The 17,426-nt window shown below is 39.8% G+C and overlaps 2 protein-coding genes across 6 annotated transcripts in view; one reads left to right on the top strand and one right to left on the bottom strand.

The window, feature by feature from the left end:
• Positions 1–2,663: 2,663 nt before the first annotated feature.
• LOC133639300 (phosphotriesterase-related protein-like) lies at positions 2,664–9,432 on the bottom strand. Of its 2 annotated transcripts, none has more exons than XM_062032523.1 (5): positions 9,279–9,432; positions 8,544–9,001; positions 6,162–6,427; positions 5,095–5,235; positions 2,664–2,941 (listed from the first exon to the last, which is right to left on the bottom strand). In XM_062032523.1, exons 2-5 carry the CDS (start codon positions 8,973–8,975, stop codon positions 2,731–2,733), a joined length of 1,050 nt encoding a protein of 349 aa, XP_061888507.1. In that variant the 5' UTR covers positions 8,976–9,001; positions 9,279–9,432; the 3' UTR covers positions 2,664–2,730. The 2 variants fall into 2 exon arrangements, with proteins under 2 accessions (XP_061888507.1, XP_061888508.1); XM_062032524.1 differs by having other exon boundaries at positions 9,164–9,289.
• Positions 9,263–17,426, top strand: part of LOC133639301 (uncharacterized) — a 40,765-nt gene continuing 32,601 nt past the window's right edge. For 2 of the 4 annotated variants that reach the window (XR_009823764.1, XR_009823763.1), the window contains exons 1-5: positions 9,390–9,523; positions 12,331–12,419; positions 12,477–12,549; positions 12,614–12,730; positions 12,805–12,883. Coding sequence is in view for 2 of the 4 variants with exons in the window: in XM_062032525.1 (XP_061888509.1) it covers positions 9,384–9,523; positions 11,294–11,915 (762 nt within the window). In the remaining 2 variants the exon portion in view is untranslated. Of the gene's footprint in view, positions 9,524–11,293; positions 11,986–12,330; positions 12,420–12,476; positions 12,550–12,613; positions 12,731–12,804; positions 12,884–17,426 lie in introns of those variants that run through there. The other 2 variants (XM_062032526.1, XM_062032525.1) reach the window with 2 other exon arrangements.

The raw sequence follows: 17,426 nt of genomic DNA, 5'->3' as shown, positions 1-17,426 counted from the left end.
ATAAAGACATGGATGACAGAGTCTGGTGTGGGTGAACTTGACTGGCCTGCACAGAGTCCTGACCTGAACCCAGTAGAACACCTTTGGGATGAATTAGAACGGAGACTGAGAGCCAGGCCTTCTCGACCAACATCAGTGTGTGACCTCATCAATGCACTTTTGGAAGAATGGTCGAAAATTCCTATAAACACACTGCGCAACCTTGTGGACAGCCTTCCCAAAAGATTTGAAGCTGTAATAGCTGCAAAAGGTGGAACGACATCATATTGAACCCTATGGGTTAGGAATGGGATGGCACTTCAAGTTCATATGTGAGTCAAGGCAGGTGGCCAAACACTTTTGGCATTATAGTGTATTTTGGCATCTGGGTCTAGGGCAGGAATCTGATGAATCTGATGATGATGAAGAATGTTGTTGGTGTGATACATGAGAGCGCAGACAATCAACTATATAGAATATCAATATTAAATTAATATCAGTATTAATGGACTAAAGCACAAGTATTCATAATATGGACATTTTGATTTGCAGGGCTTTTTTTTTAGCTGGAAATAAGACATGAACGTGACAAAAGTGCTACTTTTTTTTTTTTACAAAATGTTCCAAATTTGTCAAATATTGCTAATTTATATCTCTTAAACATCTCACTTTTTGTCATTGACAAATGCACTCTAAATCAAGATGTGTCCAGCGTATAAATAGTTTGTCGGTATGAAGAGACAAGATGTTGTCTATTTACCGGCTGTGTGTTGAGTCCTCTACTCCAGTGTTTTTCAACCACTGTGCCGCAGCACACTAGTGTGCCGTGAGATGCAGTCTAGTGTGCCGTGGCCCGTGGGAGATTATCTAATTTCACCTATTTGGGTTATAAATATTTTTTGCAAAGCAGTAATTCTAGTCTGCAAATGATGTGTTGTTGTTGAGTGTCGGTGCTGTCTAGAGCTCGGCAGAGTAACCGTGTAATACTCTTCCATATCAGTTGGTGGCAGCCGGTAGCTAATTGCTTTGTAGCTGTGGAAACAGCGGGAGGCAGTGTGCAGTTAAACTAAAAATAAACAAAAAGGTGAGTGTCCCCATGAAAAGGCATTGAAGCTCAGGGAAGGCTATGCAGAACGAAACTAAAACTGAACTGGCTACAAAGTAAAGAGAATGCTGGACGACAGCAAAGACTTACTGTGGAGCAAAGACGGCGTCCACAAAGTACATCCGAACATGACATGACAATCAACAATGTCCCCGCAAAGAAGGATAAAAACAACTGAAATAGTCTTGATTGCTAAAACAAAGTAGATGTGGGAAATATCGCTCAAAGGAAGACATGAAACTGCTACAGGAAAATACCAACAAAAGACAAAAAGCCACCAAAATAGGAGTGCAAGACAAGAACTAAAACACTACACACAGAAAAACAGCAATAAACTCCAAATAAGTCACAGCGTGATGTGACAGGTGGTGACAGTACACCTACTTTGAGACAAGAGCTATATTGATGCATGCTTGGTTATGCTTTAAAGTCGTATCCAACAATTGCGACAACGACTTTTTACTGTCAACTGAGTTTAGTTTTTTAATGATTTCTGCTGGTGAAAAATGTGCCTTGGCTCAAAAAAGGTTGAAAAACACTGCTCTACTCTAATCTTTGTACACCTATGACTGGACCTCGTCCAACCCCAGTAACACCATTGTAAAGTTTGCAGATGACACCACCCGAGTGGGTTGCATTTCAGGGGGAGACTGGTCAGCATACAGAGCAGAGGTCCAAAGGCTGGTCGATTGGAGCAGGGGCGCCGAAAAGGGGGGATAAAGGAGACGGATTCTAGGGGCCCATGATGGAGGGGGGCCCAGAGAGGCCCCTAATGATGATGAAATTATAATACAGGGGGCCCTGTAAAGATTATTTTCATGGGGCCCAAAATCCCTAGCGGCGCCCCTGGATTGGAGTAACGAAAGCAGCCTGACAATTGACAATAATAAAACCAAAGAACTCATCATGGACTTCGGGAAGCGTGGAGCTGACAATCAACAGGATCTGTGTGGAGGCTTCAAATTAGAATTTAATTTCAAGTTCCTTTGAACCCTCATCTCAAACAAGCGGACGTGGACAGACAACTGTGAACAAGGCACGGCGGCGACTTTCCTGAGGATTTTTAAAAAAAGAACGATGTCCGTCAAAAAACTGCTGGTCCTTTTCTACCGATCCACCATAGAGAGCATTCTCATGTTTGGTTTACTGGGAGCTCAGCAGCTGACAGGAAAACTATAGAGATTCGCTTGTCAACTACCTTCTTTAGAGGAACTTGCAAATTGTAGATTTCTCTCCAAACCCACAAACATACCAAAAGATACAGTCTTTTGGTATGTTTGTGGGTAACTTTTTCCCCTCAGGGTGTCTCAAAACAAGAACAAGCAGATTTAGGAACAGCTTCTTTCCAGAAGTAGTGGCTGTCCGACACGGTCACAAAAATCATGAGAAAATACATCAAGGAACTGCACTTTTTTAATAGTCCTTTATCTCTTCCTAGGACTTCTACTATTTATAACTGTTATGTGTTTGACTGTGTGAATGAATATCTATGCTGATTGTTTTTTTGTATGGCTAAATATTTTACTCCAATTTTATTGTATTTTTAATGCAATAACAATAAAGACTGTGATTGATTGAAGGGTTTTAAAGTTCATTTATTGCTCCATTAAAAAAAACAACCAAAAATTCAAAAACTGCCTAGCCATTTATTTGAAGGCCAGCCAGCGTTTGGGGTTGTCCACCAGGATCTTGTCCACCTGCGTCTGCGTGATGCCCCTGGCTAGCATCTTGGGAACGATGTTAGTCAGGATGTGTGAGTAGCCGTGGCCGCCATATTTGGTTAAGCGGTTCTTGGTGTGGATGTCGTGCGCGATGACGATCTTGTCCTCGTAGCCCTCTTTTACAAGGAACGCCAAGCTGGACGAAGAGAAGCAGAAAGAAAGCTGAAGAGCTGTGACCATCTTTGGGATCGAATAACAGGGCATTGATACGTTGATTATACATATGGTTTTTTTCAATTGACTTCAAAACAACATTGCAAAATAGTTGTACTTGTAAATTCAGAGTATATGACCACATTTCAATGGTCACATCGACGTCACAACCTGACATTGAATAAATGTCGTCAAAAAGCATGTTGCTTCAACGTTATGTTTGAGTTGCTCAACTTCAGGACCTAATTCAACAAGTTCTCAACGTTCTTTTAATGTTTTGTGCCTGCTGGGATATTTTTTCATATTTTCCACATGAAATAACGGAAATATTGCTCACCCAAATATGAGACAATAGTTTCCCCTTGGAAAAAAGCTTGAAGAAGACAGATTGCAAAGAGGTTTCTTGTGACATGGCAATAGGGGGAAAGGGTGTCCCAAATGTCGTTAGCAAACAACAGAGGAGTAGTACTTGCTTTATTATGCTATGACATCATGGTGTATGTGACACTAGTTCACTCTTCCCCCCCATCAAACCACCCAAACTCAACTTTAAATATAGTTTAATTAAACATATATTAATCTATGTAACACATAAACAAGTACAAACAATAATAGCGATAACAACCAATTTAGATTAAATCATAGCAATATAAAAAAACAAATTAATTTTTTGTTGAAATTGTTTTAATTTCTGTTTTTTTTTCCCTTTTACACTTATTTTACCACCTTAGAGTCCATGCTTTTTGCGTCAAATAAAGTTGAGTAAAATGTTAATTAAATGCAAAAATCCTTACATTTATTGGTGCAATACATCTTTGGACAATTTTGACCAATGTTTTATGTCAAAGCATAATAATTCTGCAAATGTATCAATGAGTGCTTTAAATACATCATGCTTGTGGAAAGTACTTTTTTCAAACTTTTGTTTTGTTAGCGCAATCAGACAGGATGTGGCGCACAGCGCTATTATTGTGACGGCAGGAAGTGTGCTGTGCTTCTGTCCCCAGCTTGACGAGTAAGTAAAAAAGAGAGAAAGCCTCTCAAGTAGCAACTGCTGTTCTGTTGGTACATTGATGTTACATCGATGATGTCATGCACAACACTAACAGATGAGATGTGTTGTGGGTGTATGGATTGTTCTTGTTGGCTTAAGATTTGTAGTTTAGTCGCTGTTTCAAGTGGCAGTCTCAACATTGTTTAGTTCAGGACTTGGGGGATCAGTGTTTCGGGGAGAAATTGGCGGTACTGGACACATTATTTTCCCAAATAAAATGTCGTCAACTACAATTACCACAACATATATCCATACCAAACAGTCAATAATAAAAATATTAATGTTTTTATTACATACCATTGTTCTCTGTTTGGCTAATTTCACTTGAACAAACCTTTTCTTGCATTCCAAACTACAAAATAGTAAAATTATGTACTGTATTTTTCGGACTATAAGTCGCAGTTTTTTTCATAGTTTGGCCGGAGGTGCGACTTATACTCAGGAGCGACTTATGTGTGAAATTATTAACACATTACTGTAAAATATCAAATAATATTATTTAGCTCATTCACGTAAGAGACTAGACGTATAAGATTTCATGGGATTTAGCGATTGGGAGTGACAGATTGTTTGGTAAACGTATAGCATGTTCTATATGTTATAGTTATTTGAATGACTCTTACCATAATATGTTACGTTAACATACCAGGCACATTCTCAGTTGGTTATTTATGCCTCATATAACGTACACTTATTCAGCCTGTTGTTCACTATTCTTTATTTATTTCAAATTGCCTTTCAAATGACTATTCTTGGTGTTGGGTTTTATCAAATACATTTCCCCCAAAAATGCAACTTATATATATATTTTTCCTTCTTTATTATGCATTTTCAGCAGGTGCGACTTATACTCCAGTGCGACTTATACTCCGAAAAATACGGTAAGTATGCCAATACTCAAGGCTCCAATTACGGTATTGTATCGGAAGTGAAAAAGTTGTGTTACACTGTTGTCTGATACTACTTTGTCCAAAAATGGATCTTGCAAAAGACGGGTGTTCTATTAAGACAATTCGGTTCTGCGTTCCAGGAATCAACATCTGGTGACATGGAAAGGAACAACTACTTGAAAGGTCTCTCACGTCTTGACTCTCTGGCTGTCGCTTGGCATGTCCATGTCCAAGTGGAAAGGGTAGTTGAGCATCTCGGTTCCAAACAGGTCGTATTCCAGGTAACTTCTCAGCTCAGCAAACTCCAGCAGTTCGGCCTCACTGAAGATGGTCCTAATAAAAGTAGATATTGTTCATCTATTTATAACTGACACAATACTGACTGTATGTTCAAAGTACAAGTCGTAAACCAGGAGTGTCAAACGTACGGCCCGCGAACAGGTTTTATCCGGCCCGCGTGATGAGTTGGCCAAGTATAAAAATTAGCAGTTTTTTTTTTTTGAACGAAAGAAACTGCTGTTCTAAATGTGTCCACTGGATGTCACAATAGCAATTCTGTTAGGCAAGCAAACGGTAAAGGGGAACCCACATGAAACTTAAAACCTGCCGTTTTACGTCTTCTGCTACGAACACATGGTCATTCGGCACCCTCGTTGCCCCAAAATGTCTCTGTCGAACACGAGAAAAGTGAACTTAACCCTTTTGAATAGTTTTTACCTCCGTTTCTCACGGTTTGTTGAGTTAGCACTGGATTGATACAAAGGAGGTATTTGATACCTAGAAGAGTTTACATGTTGTGTTTTTGTGCAATCCCAGAAAGACTGTGACTTAAAGTTTATTCCTGGCTTTGTAGATACACTGAGACCAAGTCTAAGCTTATTGTGTTTTTGAAACTGCACCAATTTCCTCCGAATTGTCAACACATTTAAAGTGTTTTGTCCAGAGGATTATTTGTGATTTGCACATTTTCAGAATGTGCTTGTTCTATTTTTGGCCAAAGTAAAAAAGAAAACTACCTGAAGTTGTCTTTATTTTTAAGTTATCACGCCATGATTTTACCATTCCGGCCCACTTGGGAATAGATTTTCCTCCTCAAATGAGTTTGACACCCCCGTCGTAAACTATATTTTAGCTCCATAACACGAGTGTTTTCCCGCCTGTACATTGAAAATGAACATGACAATACTAAAGCTGTTTCTAGGGACCATATCCAAAGTCCCTTTTGGGGACCTTCATCATGACTAAAATGCTCTTTTTACCTGTCCAGGTGAGACATGACCGTTTTGCCGATGTCACCTCCCGCCTCCTGGAGAACGCGCACCACCTCAGCCGGAGCAGCGGGATTGCGCCCGGGATGGATGATGACGGGGCAGCCCAGCTGGGCTTGAGCCTGCGCCGTGGCCTTTAGCACCTTCCTCTCGCTCTCTGTGATGGGCCAGCTGGTTCCGATCTCGCCGATAACGCCACAGCGGACGTTGGTGCCGTCGGCGCCATGGAGAACCTCGCTGATGATGACATCGGTCAACTGACAAGTAGGACAGAAACCACAATTTAACAAGCTTTTTAGGACGGAAAGTTTGTTCCGTCTAATGCGTGTGGCGGTTAACTTTTCAGTGTCAATGCACATGAAAAAAGGTTGCTGGAATCAATCACTCACACACACACAATATGGTCAGGATAACAAATGGATGCAGATGTTCCTCTTGTCTTATGACTTACAGTATGACTAACATATGACCTTGTTTAAGGCCCAACAACCCTGACTGCACCACTCCGTCACAAACTACCTGATAAATTGTCATATTTGCTTGGGGCTCCAGGTTTGATCCCCGCTTCTGCCATCCTCGTCTCTGCCGTTGTGTCCTTGGGCAAGACACTTTACCCACCTGCTCCACACTGGTTTGTTTGGTTTTCGTTTAGTTTATTAAGGATCCCCATTAGTCTACAGCACAGTGGAGACTATTCTTCCTGGGGTCCAGGCAAAAAACATCACACAATCACAAAACAAAAGATTACAATGCAGTATAACATGATCAATAATACAATTTTGTAATACAAAAATAGCAACAACAAAAAACAAAAAAAACACAATAACTTTGAGTTTACATAATAAGGTTCATACCAAAGATAAAAAGAGCAATATAAAAATAGATGAATATTTTTGCAAAAATAAAACAAAGAACCAATGGCCTATAATATACACAGACACCAAAGACAAACAATAAGTGACGAAAAAGTACCATCCATCCATTTTCTACCCCTCGTCCCATAATGAATAAAATATGACACAAAGTACATACAAAATCAAGATAATATCAATATAAAAACGATAAACAGAAACAAGAATGAATTTAGGCAAAAAATAAGTCAAAAGATGTGGGTTCCACTATTTAAAGCGCTTTGAGTCTCTAGAGCATGCGGCCCCTTTTAAATTCTGGCCCGCCCGACATTCCCATAATTTTTTTTTAGATCTTTAACTTGGAAACTGTAGCCGCCATTATGATGTGCAGTGATGTTTTCAAATTACCGTGAGTCTTGAACTATACAAATTATTTCAATGGTTGGAATCTGCGCTTTTGCATGATATATATATATGGTGATCTAATTAGTTACTATGGTAATCTAATTAGTTACTATGGAAATCTAAGTCACAGCCGCTCAGACGAGGCCCCAATCAGTGTGGGTGGGGAGCCTTTCCACAGAGTGTTTCCAGAGCGAGCCTGAAAATGCGGGTGTCAGGGACAGATGCGGAAGGAGATTTTTACCACAAAGTTCTAAAGATTAGTGATATATCAGATGTATCAGATTGTAGGTGTTTTTTTACCCTTCGCGTTCATATTTTGCTGTGTTTGTTGCGTTTTGCTTGATTGTAAAATATGTCGATGGAGAGGGGGTGTGACGTTCATATGTTGTCAATATTCAGTGTTTTATCGTTTATAGATAATATTGTAAATCCCACATTCTTTATTTTCATGTACATTCTGGGTGTCTCATTATTTTCATGTACATTCTGGGTGTCTCATTCAGAAAAAAAAAGTCAAATTCCATTCCGTTTTTTTAAGGCGGTCTGTCATAACGTTTTTAACTTTCAATCAGACATTATTGTGAGGTTTTGTATCAGTGTTCCTAAAAATAGATATACCGGCCCCCAGACACATTATTTTCTCTAAATTTGGCCCCCCACCCGAGTCAAAATAATTGCCCAGGTCTTTTCCTGTATTTTACTCAAGCCATTAAAAAACAGTAAACGCGGTGGGCTAATTGCCTTCTAGAAGCCAGCAGCTACACGACAGCTAAGCACAAAATAGCACACAAGCGAGACAAACGTAATAGGTCCTTCATTGAACTGATGTGGGATCTGAGCCGAGGTTGTCGTTGTGGCATTGTGCGGCCCTTTGAGACATTTGTGATTAAGGGCTATATAAATAAACTTTGATTGATGGAACAAATGTCTTAATACAAACAAGTATCAAATAAGTATAGTTGCATATTACTTACACATAACAAGTGTACAAGGCAGAAGAATGAGTAGGGGTGCTGAATTTTTTCAAATTCACACCCGAATTGTGATTCTTATCTACCCCGATCCTAAATAGATTCATAATTGTGTGTGTGTGTGTGTGTGTGACTTCAATACACACCTTCTCCACACTCATCTTCCTGGTGGCGTCGCTGTGCGTGCAGTCCACATAGTAGCCCGCCCCCGCCACAATGTGGACCCCCGTCTCCTTGGCCAACTTCCTCAGGGTGGGCAGGTCCCGGTCAATGCCCGTGGTGGTGTTCTCCACGATGGCGCCCCCGCCGGCCTTCCTGTAGGCCAGCAGCTCGTCGCGCACGGCGGCCGTCTCCTGCTGCAGCAGCAGGTTCTGGCGGCTGCTATACGGGTTCTGCCTGAGCCAGTGCATGTGCTGCATGTGGAAGGGGTCCTCCGCAATCTTCTCCTCGCCCGGCGGCGGGGGGACGTAACAGCACCCAAAGGTCATGGTCAGGTGCTCGTGGGTCATGGTGCGGCCCAGCTGGTCCGGGTCCAGCAGACCCAAAACGGTCTGGACCTTGCTGCTCAGCTCCGGCATGGCAGGTACTTGGCGTTTCCTGCAAGCTGTCAAATGCAAAACAGGCAGTGATTAATGATTGACAGGCTGTCAGACTGTGCACACATTTTTGACTGTCAGGTTAGTACACAGAGCAGACAAGCTCAGCAGAGCATGCAGAGCAGTACTCTAAATTACGAACTAAAGTAGTATGACAGAATGAAGCATACTTAAAAGCTTAGTCTTAGAAGCTTATTTCGCTGCAGGCTGCATGTACAACAAGCTAAGATCCTTTCATTCCAGCAAAAACGGCTTGAAAAAGATTAACACTGCAATTTCACCGACCTTTATTGGCGATGAGGAACGCCGCTGACCTTTATTCTGAACATTCGACTGTTCCCCTCTCAGATTCGCAGGGCAAGAGAAGCCATAGATATCGTACATGAATAGATGCCGCATTGGGCGCTGCCGCGCAGGAAATTCGGCCGCCATCTTGAACCGGTCGCCTTACTCCTCTTTGAGCAGCAGAAAGAACAAGGAAGAACGCGGCGGACCGTGGGAAACAGGTCACGGGGGATTACTTTTCACAAGTAAGAGTGAACTTTTCTGTTGTTTATATTTTGTGAATTGAATATTATTGTACTGTATGTAATATGTCAATACCCACCAGCGAAATTGTTGCCAGCTGCTGCAGCTAGCTTAGTTAGCTCCTGTGCCAGTGACCCGGATGTGACCTGAGTCATTTTCGTTAACACTAAACTTAGTTTAAATTACAACAGACACAATAATGCTATAAAACAAATAGTATTGGTATAACATTTACCAGCGATTTTTTTCTACAGAATGTACATGTATTTCACTACTGTCATATCTTAATATACATTTACTTGAAAATATAAACAACTGAACATATGACTGAACAATAGTTTGTCATCAAGTCAATTTGGCTGTTGGTGTATTTACAATATTAGTAGTTTTGTTTCATCATCAACAGATGTGCATCAAAATATGAGTGTCATTACAACAGTTGTATACGGAAATGATTATGTTATGTATTACAGTATTACACAGCATCACTAGAGTAAAAAAAAAAGTAGTGAATAGAAGGGGGAAGAAAACAAGAAGAAGAAAATAATTTAAAAAAATAAATACAAATTATATATATATATATATATATATATATATATATATATATATATATATATATATATATATATATATATATATATATATATATATATATATATATATATATATATATATATATATATATATATATATATATATATATATATATATATATATATATATATATATATATATATATATATACACGTTGAACAAGCAGACCATGTCTGTTTACAGTGGAAGTCTCTGCTTAGTCAGCACCTGCAGTGAGCAAACTCGTCCAAAAGATGGCGCCATAGCACAAATAAAAACACATCTTTTCATTTGTTAGGATGTGCATGTCAAAGTAAAGTCTTCCAATTATATATTTAATTTTTTTATAAACCTTTATTTATAATATTCAACATTCACAAACAAGCAAATAAATAATAACAACCAAAACAAGTACAGAAACAGTACAATACAGCGCCAGGGGGGTTGTAAACTCAATACAGCAACTACATGTGTAAAGCCATAGGCTCACACAAGTTCCGTAAATAATCCAAATTTGGAGCACAGCATCATAGTTTTCACAGCTTTTTGGTTGTTAGAGGTTGTTAAAGCGTTTTAAAGTAAAGTTCTAATTATTTTTTAAAGGCACAGAAACTTACATTTATGAATATAAAACTTAGCCAATAGTATAATGAGGTTGCAAAGGTAAAATTCCTTTAAAAAAAAAATTCTCACACTGTGTATATCCAAATAGTACATATTTAAAACCATGCACAAATTTGTCATGAAAGTCTTCCAATTTAAAGTGTGATGCATGCAAATGCCCGTCATAATCAGATAATTTTTTGTCAGGGTCCACGTACACCGTAACATTCTAATTCGAATGATGATCAGAATAAATAAATGTTGTCCATGTACACAAATTTACTGTTGTGGATGGTAAGTATGTTTGTATAATGATCTCCTTTAAACGATTTTTAAACGATTAAACGATTCCCCACATCTGCGGTCCCCTCCAAGGTTTCTCATTGTAGCCCATTGGGCTGAGTTTTTTCTTGCCCTGATGTGGGATCTGAGCCGAGGATGTCGTTGTGGCTTGTGCAGCCCTTTGAGACACTTCTGATTAAGGGCTATATAAATATAAACTTTGATTGATTGATTGATGACAAGGAAGTGTTTAAAATGTAGACAAAATAAATCATGACCCCTTTAAGAGCTTGCCCTTGACATTGAGCTGACAGTTGGGCTTTCAGCTCGGTGCCTGGCACACTCGTCTCTCATTCAAGAGCACACAGGTTTGAGATCCGGGCGGAACGGAGGCAGGGTCTGCACCAGGCTGGACCAGACGGTTTCCACAAGCATGTTGCTAGTACGACAACTACCGTGAAGTGTCATGCTAATCAAATTTGCACGGCGCCACATGATCGCCTGCCGCCTCCAACAGTGGAGATGATCTTGGACTTCAGGAAAGTCAAAGCCCCACCATCCCCCCTCACCCTGATTGACTCTCCCACCCCCGTCTCCATTGTGGACTCCTTCCGTTTCTTGGGCACCACCATCACCCAGGACCTCCAGTGGGAGCCGACCATCAGCTCCCTCATCAAGAAGGCCCAGCAAAGGATGTACTTCCTGCGGCAGCTGAAGAAACTTAAGGTGCCGACCGAGATGCTGGTGCTGTTCTACTCAGCCATCATCGAGTCCATCCTCACCTCCTCCATCACCGTGTGGTTCCCCGGCGCCACAGTCCGGGACAAGCATCGACTGCAGCGCATCGTACGTGCTGCTGAGAAGGTGATTGGCTGCAAACTCCCATCCCTCCAGGACCTCCAGGACCAGGAGGCGTGTGGGTCGGATCACAGCTGACTCTTCTCACCCTGGACACAAACTATTCTCCCCTCTCCCCTCAGGCAGGAGACTACGGTCCATCCAGACCCACACCTCCCGCCACCTGATCAGTTTTTTCCCCTCGGCCATCAGACACATGAACAATAACAAGATCTGATAGCTCAGTTACAGCTCATGTTTACAGGTTTACAGCTATTCTGTGTTATGTGTTTTATGTTGCATGATTGCACCAAGTAAAATTCCTAGTTTGTGAACCAGTTCTCAAACAATGGCAATAAAAACTATTCTGATTCTGATTCTGATTCTGCTTGCCGCGTCTCACTAAAAGTGTCCTTTAGAAACACACACAGTCCTGACTGACCAACCTGTGGACAACAGAACTGCTTTTGCTACTTTTTTTTTTAATTGTGTGCTTATGTCCTCCAAAATTCAGTGTGGAGCTCTTGTCCTCGTTTTGGGATTGTGCATTTTGACACACGCTTCCCCAACTGACTCCACAAACGCCTTCTGCAAGATTGTGTGGTAAGAAACGATCATTTTACTTTGAATGCAGAGGTACAATACCTGATTGCTGTGCAGGCTGCTTGCTGTGCTGTGCAGCCAGGCTAACATGGCCGTTGTGACTCAGATTGAAACCATGGGCTCCTACAAGGTAACAAAGGCAAGATTTCCTCAATGGATTAATTGTGAATAATCTCCTCTCTGCTTTACACCAGCTGGGCCGGGTCACTCCACTGCTAATCCACGCCAACCACACCTCAGCTGTTGGTCAGGTGTAGAGCGTTAACTTCACCTTATCTTCCACAGCCGTGGGCCTCGGCTGCCGCGTAGATGTAAGCCGCATTACTTGATTCATCACAAAAATATTCAAAACATCTAAGAGTTTCTTTGGATGGCTCTCCTGCAGGGTACATCCATGTCGGCCTTCTGGTCCAGCCTGTTTGATAACGGCACTAACTACTGTAATCTTCGCAACATCATACAAGGTACGCTCATGATTTCTTCCACTTTTTCAATGTTTAGCTCATTTTGCGTTCTCTACGACTGCAAATAAACAATCGCTAAATGCCAATGTCTTAAATTAGCACATCAAAACGAGAAGCATCCCGTGTTAGGAGGCTATAATTTATTAACAGATTATTTTTGCATCATGTACTTCATTTCCCGTAACTGTGTGTTTCATCAGGTGTGAGGAATAAAAGTAGCATGGCCCTAAGAGTAGCCATTATTCACACTCAACACAACCCAACAGCCTTGTGAGCCTCCACAATAAAATCAACTAATTAAGCAGCACAAACACAAAAAATGAACCTCCATGGCTTTAGGGCAGGAATGTCAAACTCATTTTAGATCGGGGGCCACATGGAGAAAAATCAACTCCCAAGTAGGCCGGACTGGTGAAATCACGGCACGATAACTTAAAAATAAAGACAACTTCAGATTGTTTTCTTTGTTTAAAAATAGAACAAGCACATTCTGAAATTGTACAAATCATAATGTTGTTGTTGTTTTTTAAGACAATTACATGTTGCGGTACGGCGTGGCGAAGTTGGTAGATTGGCTGTGCCAGCAATCGGAGGGTTGCTGGTTACTGGGGTTCAATTCCCACCTTCTACCTTCCTAGTCACGTCCGTTGTGTCCTTGGGCAAGACACTTCACCCTTTGCCTCTGTTGGCTGCTGGTTAGCACCTTGCATGGCAGCTCTCGCCATCAGTGTGTGAATGTGTGTGTGAATGGGTAAATGTGGAAATACTGTCAAAGCGCTTTGAGTACCTTGAAGGTAGAAAAGCGCTATACAAGTATAACCCATTTATCATTTATTATATACTTTATTTGTCGTTATTTATATTTTCTGAATAAATTATGTGATAATGTTCATCAGTCAACTCATTGGTGTTATTTTTCAATCTATCAAAATCAAATTACAGTATGTTATTTATGTAGTTTGATCATTTTCCTCGACTGATGTACTAACATGTGGTTTATTTTGTACATCATGTACAAAGATACAAAGAATTGCTATTGCGACATCCAGTTGACACATTTGGAACAGCTGTTTCTTTCATTAAAAAATTTCAGGTTAATTTTTATACTTAGCAAATTCTTCCCGCGGGCCAGATAAAACCTGTTCGCGGGCCTGATCCGGCCCTCGGGCCGTACGTTTGACACCCTTGCTTTAGGGGGAGCTCAGGCGCCGTATTTATCAAGCGTCTTAGAGTGCCATTTTACACTTAAGTCCTGAGAATTTGCGAAATTTAGTCCTACTCTCAAACTTAAGAATAAAAGCTATTTATCAACTATCTTAAGTCTAAGAATCACTCCTACTCTCCACGATATTTAAGAGACCTTCAGAGGTGTCCTAAGGGGTTAGGAGTTGCCAGCGGGGGATGGCACTGAGGCGAGAGAGACGTGCGCAAACGTTCAGGGAGCGGAAGGATGTCCTGGCTTTGTTTGATGACGAGCAGCTGATCAAACGGTATCGTTTAGACAGAGCGGGTATTATTTTTATATATATATATATATATTATATATATTATTATATATAGAGCCACCCACACCAGTTTCAAATTAGTTGCCTAATTAATGAATTGGAAAGAAAAGGAAACATTTATTTTTGATTCATTGCCAATATTGTTTGTTTGTTTTGTATTGTTTTGTAGTTTAGTGTCAAAATATACACTCCCATTGTCCACTTAAATATTTCTAAGATATTTCTTTATTCTTAGACAAGGGATTCCCTTCTGTGATTGGTCATTTCTATGGACACAGAAACGACACTTAAGATTCAGTCCTACACTTCGCTGAAAGTGTGAGTAAGACGCTTGATAACTAACTTTTAAGTGCAGCTTTCAGCGAATAATTTCTTTACTCTAAAGTCAACTCTTAGCAGACTTCTTCGGAGTAATTCTAAGAAGCTTGATAAATACGGCCCCAGGAGTCAAAAATCACCCAAACACAAACAATTACTCCTGACAACAGCTTCAATTTTTGGAGTGTTTCTTAATTACAGTTTTTGTCCACCCTTGAACACAACACACAACATTTATAACAGAGATGGTGGAATCAGGGCGTTGGTTTACTTATATTAATTCGGAGGAAAAACTCTCTGAAGCTTATGTTGTCGTAACAGGTGCATCCTCCTTTTTTCAATTTACAGGTAGGACAGACAACTTATTCAACTCGCAACACTGCCAACTAGTGTTCATTGTGAGAATGACATGGGAGCACAATAGTGAAACTTAACACTCCCATTTGCTCTCACAACAACAAAATACAATTCACTTCACATATATATTCTCATGTATGGTTACTGGTATATTTGAGCTCATTTAATTTCCTTTACTTATGTCCTCTGTGTATTTAATTTTATATTTGCATGTTTCATGGCACATTATCTGCATGTTATATTGGCTGCATTTCTCATAGTTGTTTGTGTGCCATGTTGTTCCAGACCACAGCAAACGTTACCCAGCTTGCAAAGATTGTAATAAATTCATTAGAAGAAGACAGCCTGCCGTTTCCTTAAACTTGGACACACACATTTTTCTGAGCCAGCCTCCATTTTATTAAAGTTTTCCAATGCTGCAAAAATGTGTCGAATAGAAATTTAAATACAACATTTCTGTCAACGAAGATTGAGCTTTTGATAGTAGACTAATATAGACACTTACATCATGGGTTACTTTCATTATAACACTTACAGTATATAAGGATTTACATTTTTTGCAGCTCCAGACAGATTTTTTGTTGTTTTATTTTTGGTCCAAAATGGCTCTTTCAACATTTTGGGTTGCCGACCCCTGGGTTAGTTCATAGCATAATCAATCAGGTCTACAGCAGATATTCCCACATGCTGGTTAATGTGTCAGTGACAAATAAAAATGTCAAGTTTTGAAAAAAATATGATTATTTAATTATAGCATTTTACACACACACACACACACACACACACACACACACACACACACACACACACACACACACACACACACACACACACACACACACACACACACACACACACACACACACACACACACACACACACACACACACACAAGCAGACTACAGAGAACATCTCTCACAAAAGGATCACATGGTCTACCTGAGCAAACATTTCACTTTTACAGTACATCTTTCCCTTTATAAACACACCTCTTACACTGAAGGGCTGATGTTATGTTGACATAATTGTGTTTAAATTAACATGAGTTAAATAACATAGCATCTGTGACGACGTGGCGACTTACCCAGGGTGTACCCCTCCTTCCACCAGAATGAAGCTGGGATAGGCTCCAGCACCCCCCGCGACCCGACAGGGACCAGCGGTAGAAAATAGACAATTAACATAGCTTTGAAAGCTTTAACAACAACAAAAACTTCTATAGCTGAATCAGACACGCAGATAAAATCAAAGCATATCTTTAAGACTACTTTACAGTACAGAATATGTGTATGGTCCACACACAATGTCACACTTGTCATTAATGTGTGTGTCTGCCCACAGAGTGAAGTGTGAGCATTTCACAGAACAGATCATGTATGCATGTACATCACTTTCAGTCTTTTGTGATAGCCATTCCACTGAACCAGTGCCATTTGCTTATTGTAACTCTCTCAAAATAATCTTAAATTTCTGTATTTTTTTCCAACTCTAAATCTGAGAATAGACGTATGAACTACTCTTAATTTCTGTTGGCCCATTGCAGTCAACTTTATTTTATCTTTGTACAATATTTCTTAACCCAGGATGACTTATTTGAGCCACAAGACAGAGTTTTTAGGTATACAATTAGCAAAAACATGCATTGCCTTTATGCGAATAGTAGGGCACCACAAGATTCAATTTGATTCGAATCTTGGGGGTAATGATTCAATTCAGAATCGATTCTCGATTCAAAACGATTCTCGATTCAAAATCAATATTTTTTTAAATAACATTGTTTGCCAGTTCTAGGAATAACTTCATTCCTCCATAAAATAAATAAACAACTCTGATTAATTTATATATTACTTCAAATAAAACTGGTTTTTTTTAATTAAAATTCTACCCAAACATTTACAAAAGTGGCTGAAAGGGACATATTTTTGAAAAAACAAACAAAAAACAAAGCAATCAATTATTGGATTTTTTAAATAGATTAATAATCGTAAAAAATAAGAATCGGGATTTGTAGAAAAATCGATTTATTTACATTTAAATGTATTTTATTTTTTCTGAATGGTGCATCTTCCTGTGGATCAAGTGACCTGTGTAGTGTTTCACATTTTTCAAAGGGTTGTTATGATAACAGGAGTGAGAGAAAATCTGAGGACCCAAATAAAGTGTGAATTTTAACTACGGTATTTTGCGGACTATAAGCTGCTACTTTTTTCCAATGCTTTGAACCCAGTGGCCTATAGTACGGTGGGGTTAATTTATGGATTTTTTTTCGTTAACAGCCATAATACCTTGTATTCAACAAAAACATTTTATATTACACCAACAGAGACACTTAAAAGGTGTGTTATTGTTTGTGCTATGGTGCC

The sequence above is a fragment of the Entelurus aequoreus genome, linkage group LG22 (genome assembly GCF_033978785.1).
Source record: "Entelurus aequoreus isolate RoL-2023_Sb linkage group LG22, RoL_Eaeq_v1.1, whole genome shotgun sequence".
In the NCBI taxonomy this organism is placed as follows: Eukaryota; Metazoa; Chordata; class Actinopteri; order Syngnathiformes; family Syngnathidae; genus Entelurus; species Entelurus aequoreus.
Note: the sequence above shows the minus strand (reverse complement) of the source record. Positions and strands in the feature narration are given on the sequence as shown.

Coding starts and splice junctions, on each gene's coding strand:
- LOC133639300 (XM_062032523.1), bottom strand. CDS start 8,975: ATGCCGGAGCTGAGCAGCAAGGTCCAGACCGTTTTGGGTCTGCTGGAC. Junction 6,428..8,543: donor GGAAGATGAGTGTGGAGAAG/GTGTGTATTGAA, acceptor CCTACTTGTCAG/TTGACCGATGTCATCATCAG. Junction 5,236..6,161: donor GTCATGTCTCACCTGGACAG/GTAAAAAGAGCA, acceptor TACTTTTATTAG/GACCATCTTCAGTGAGGCCG.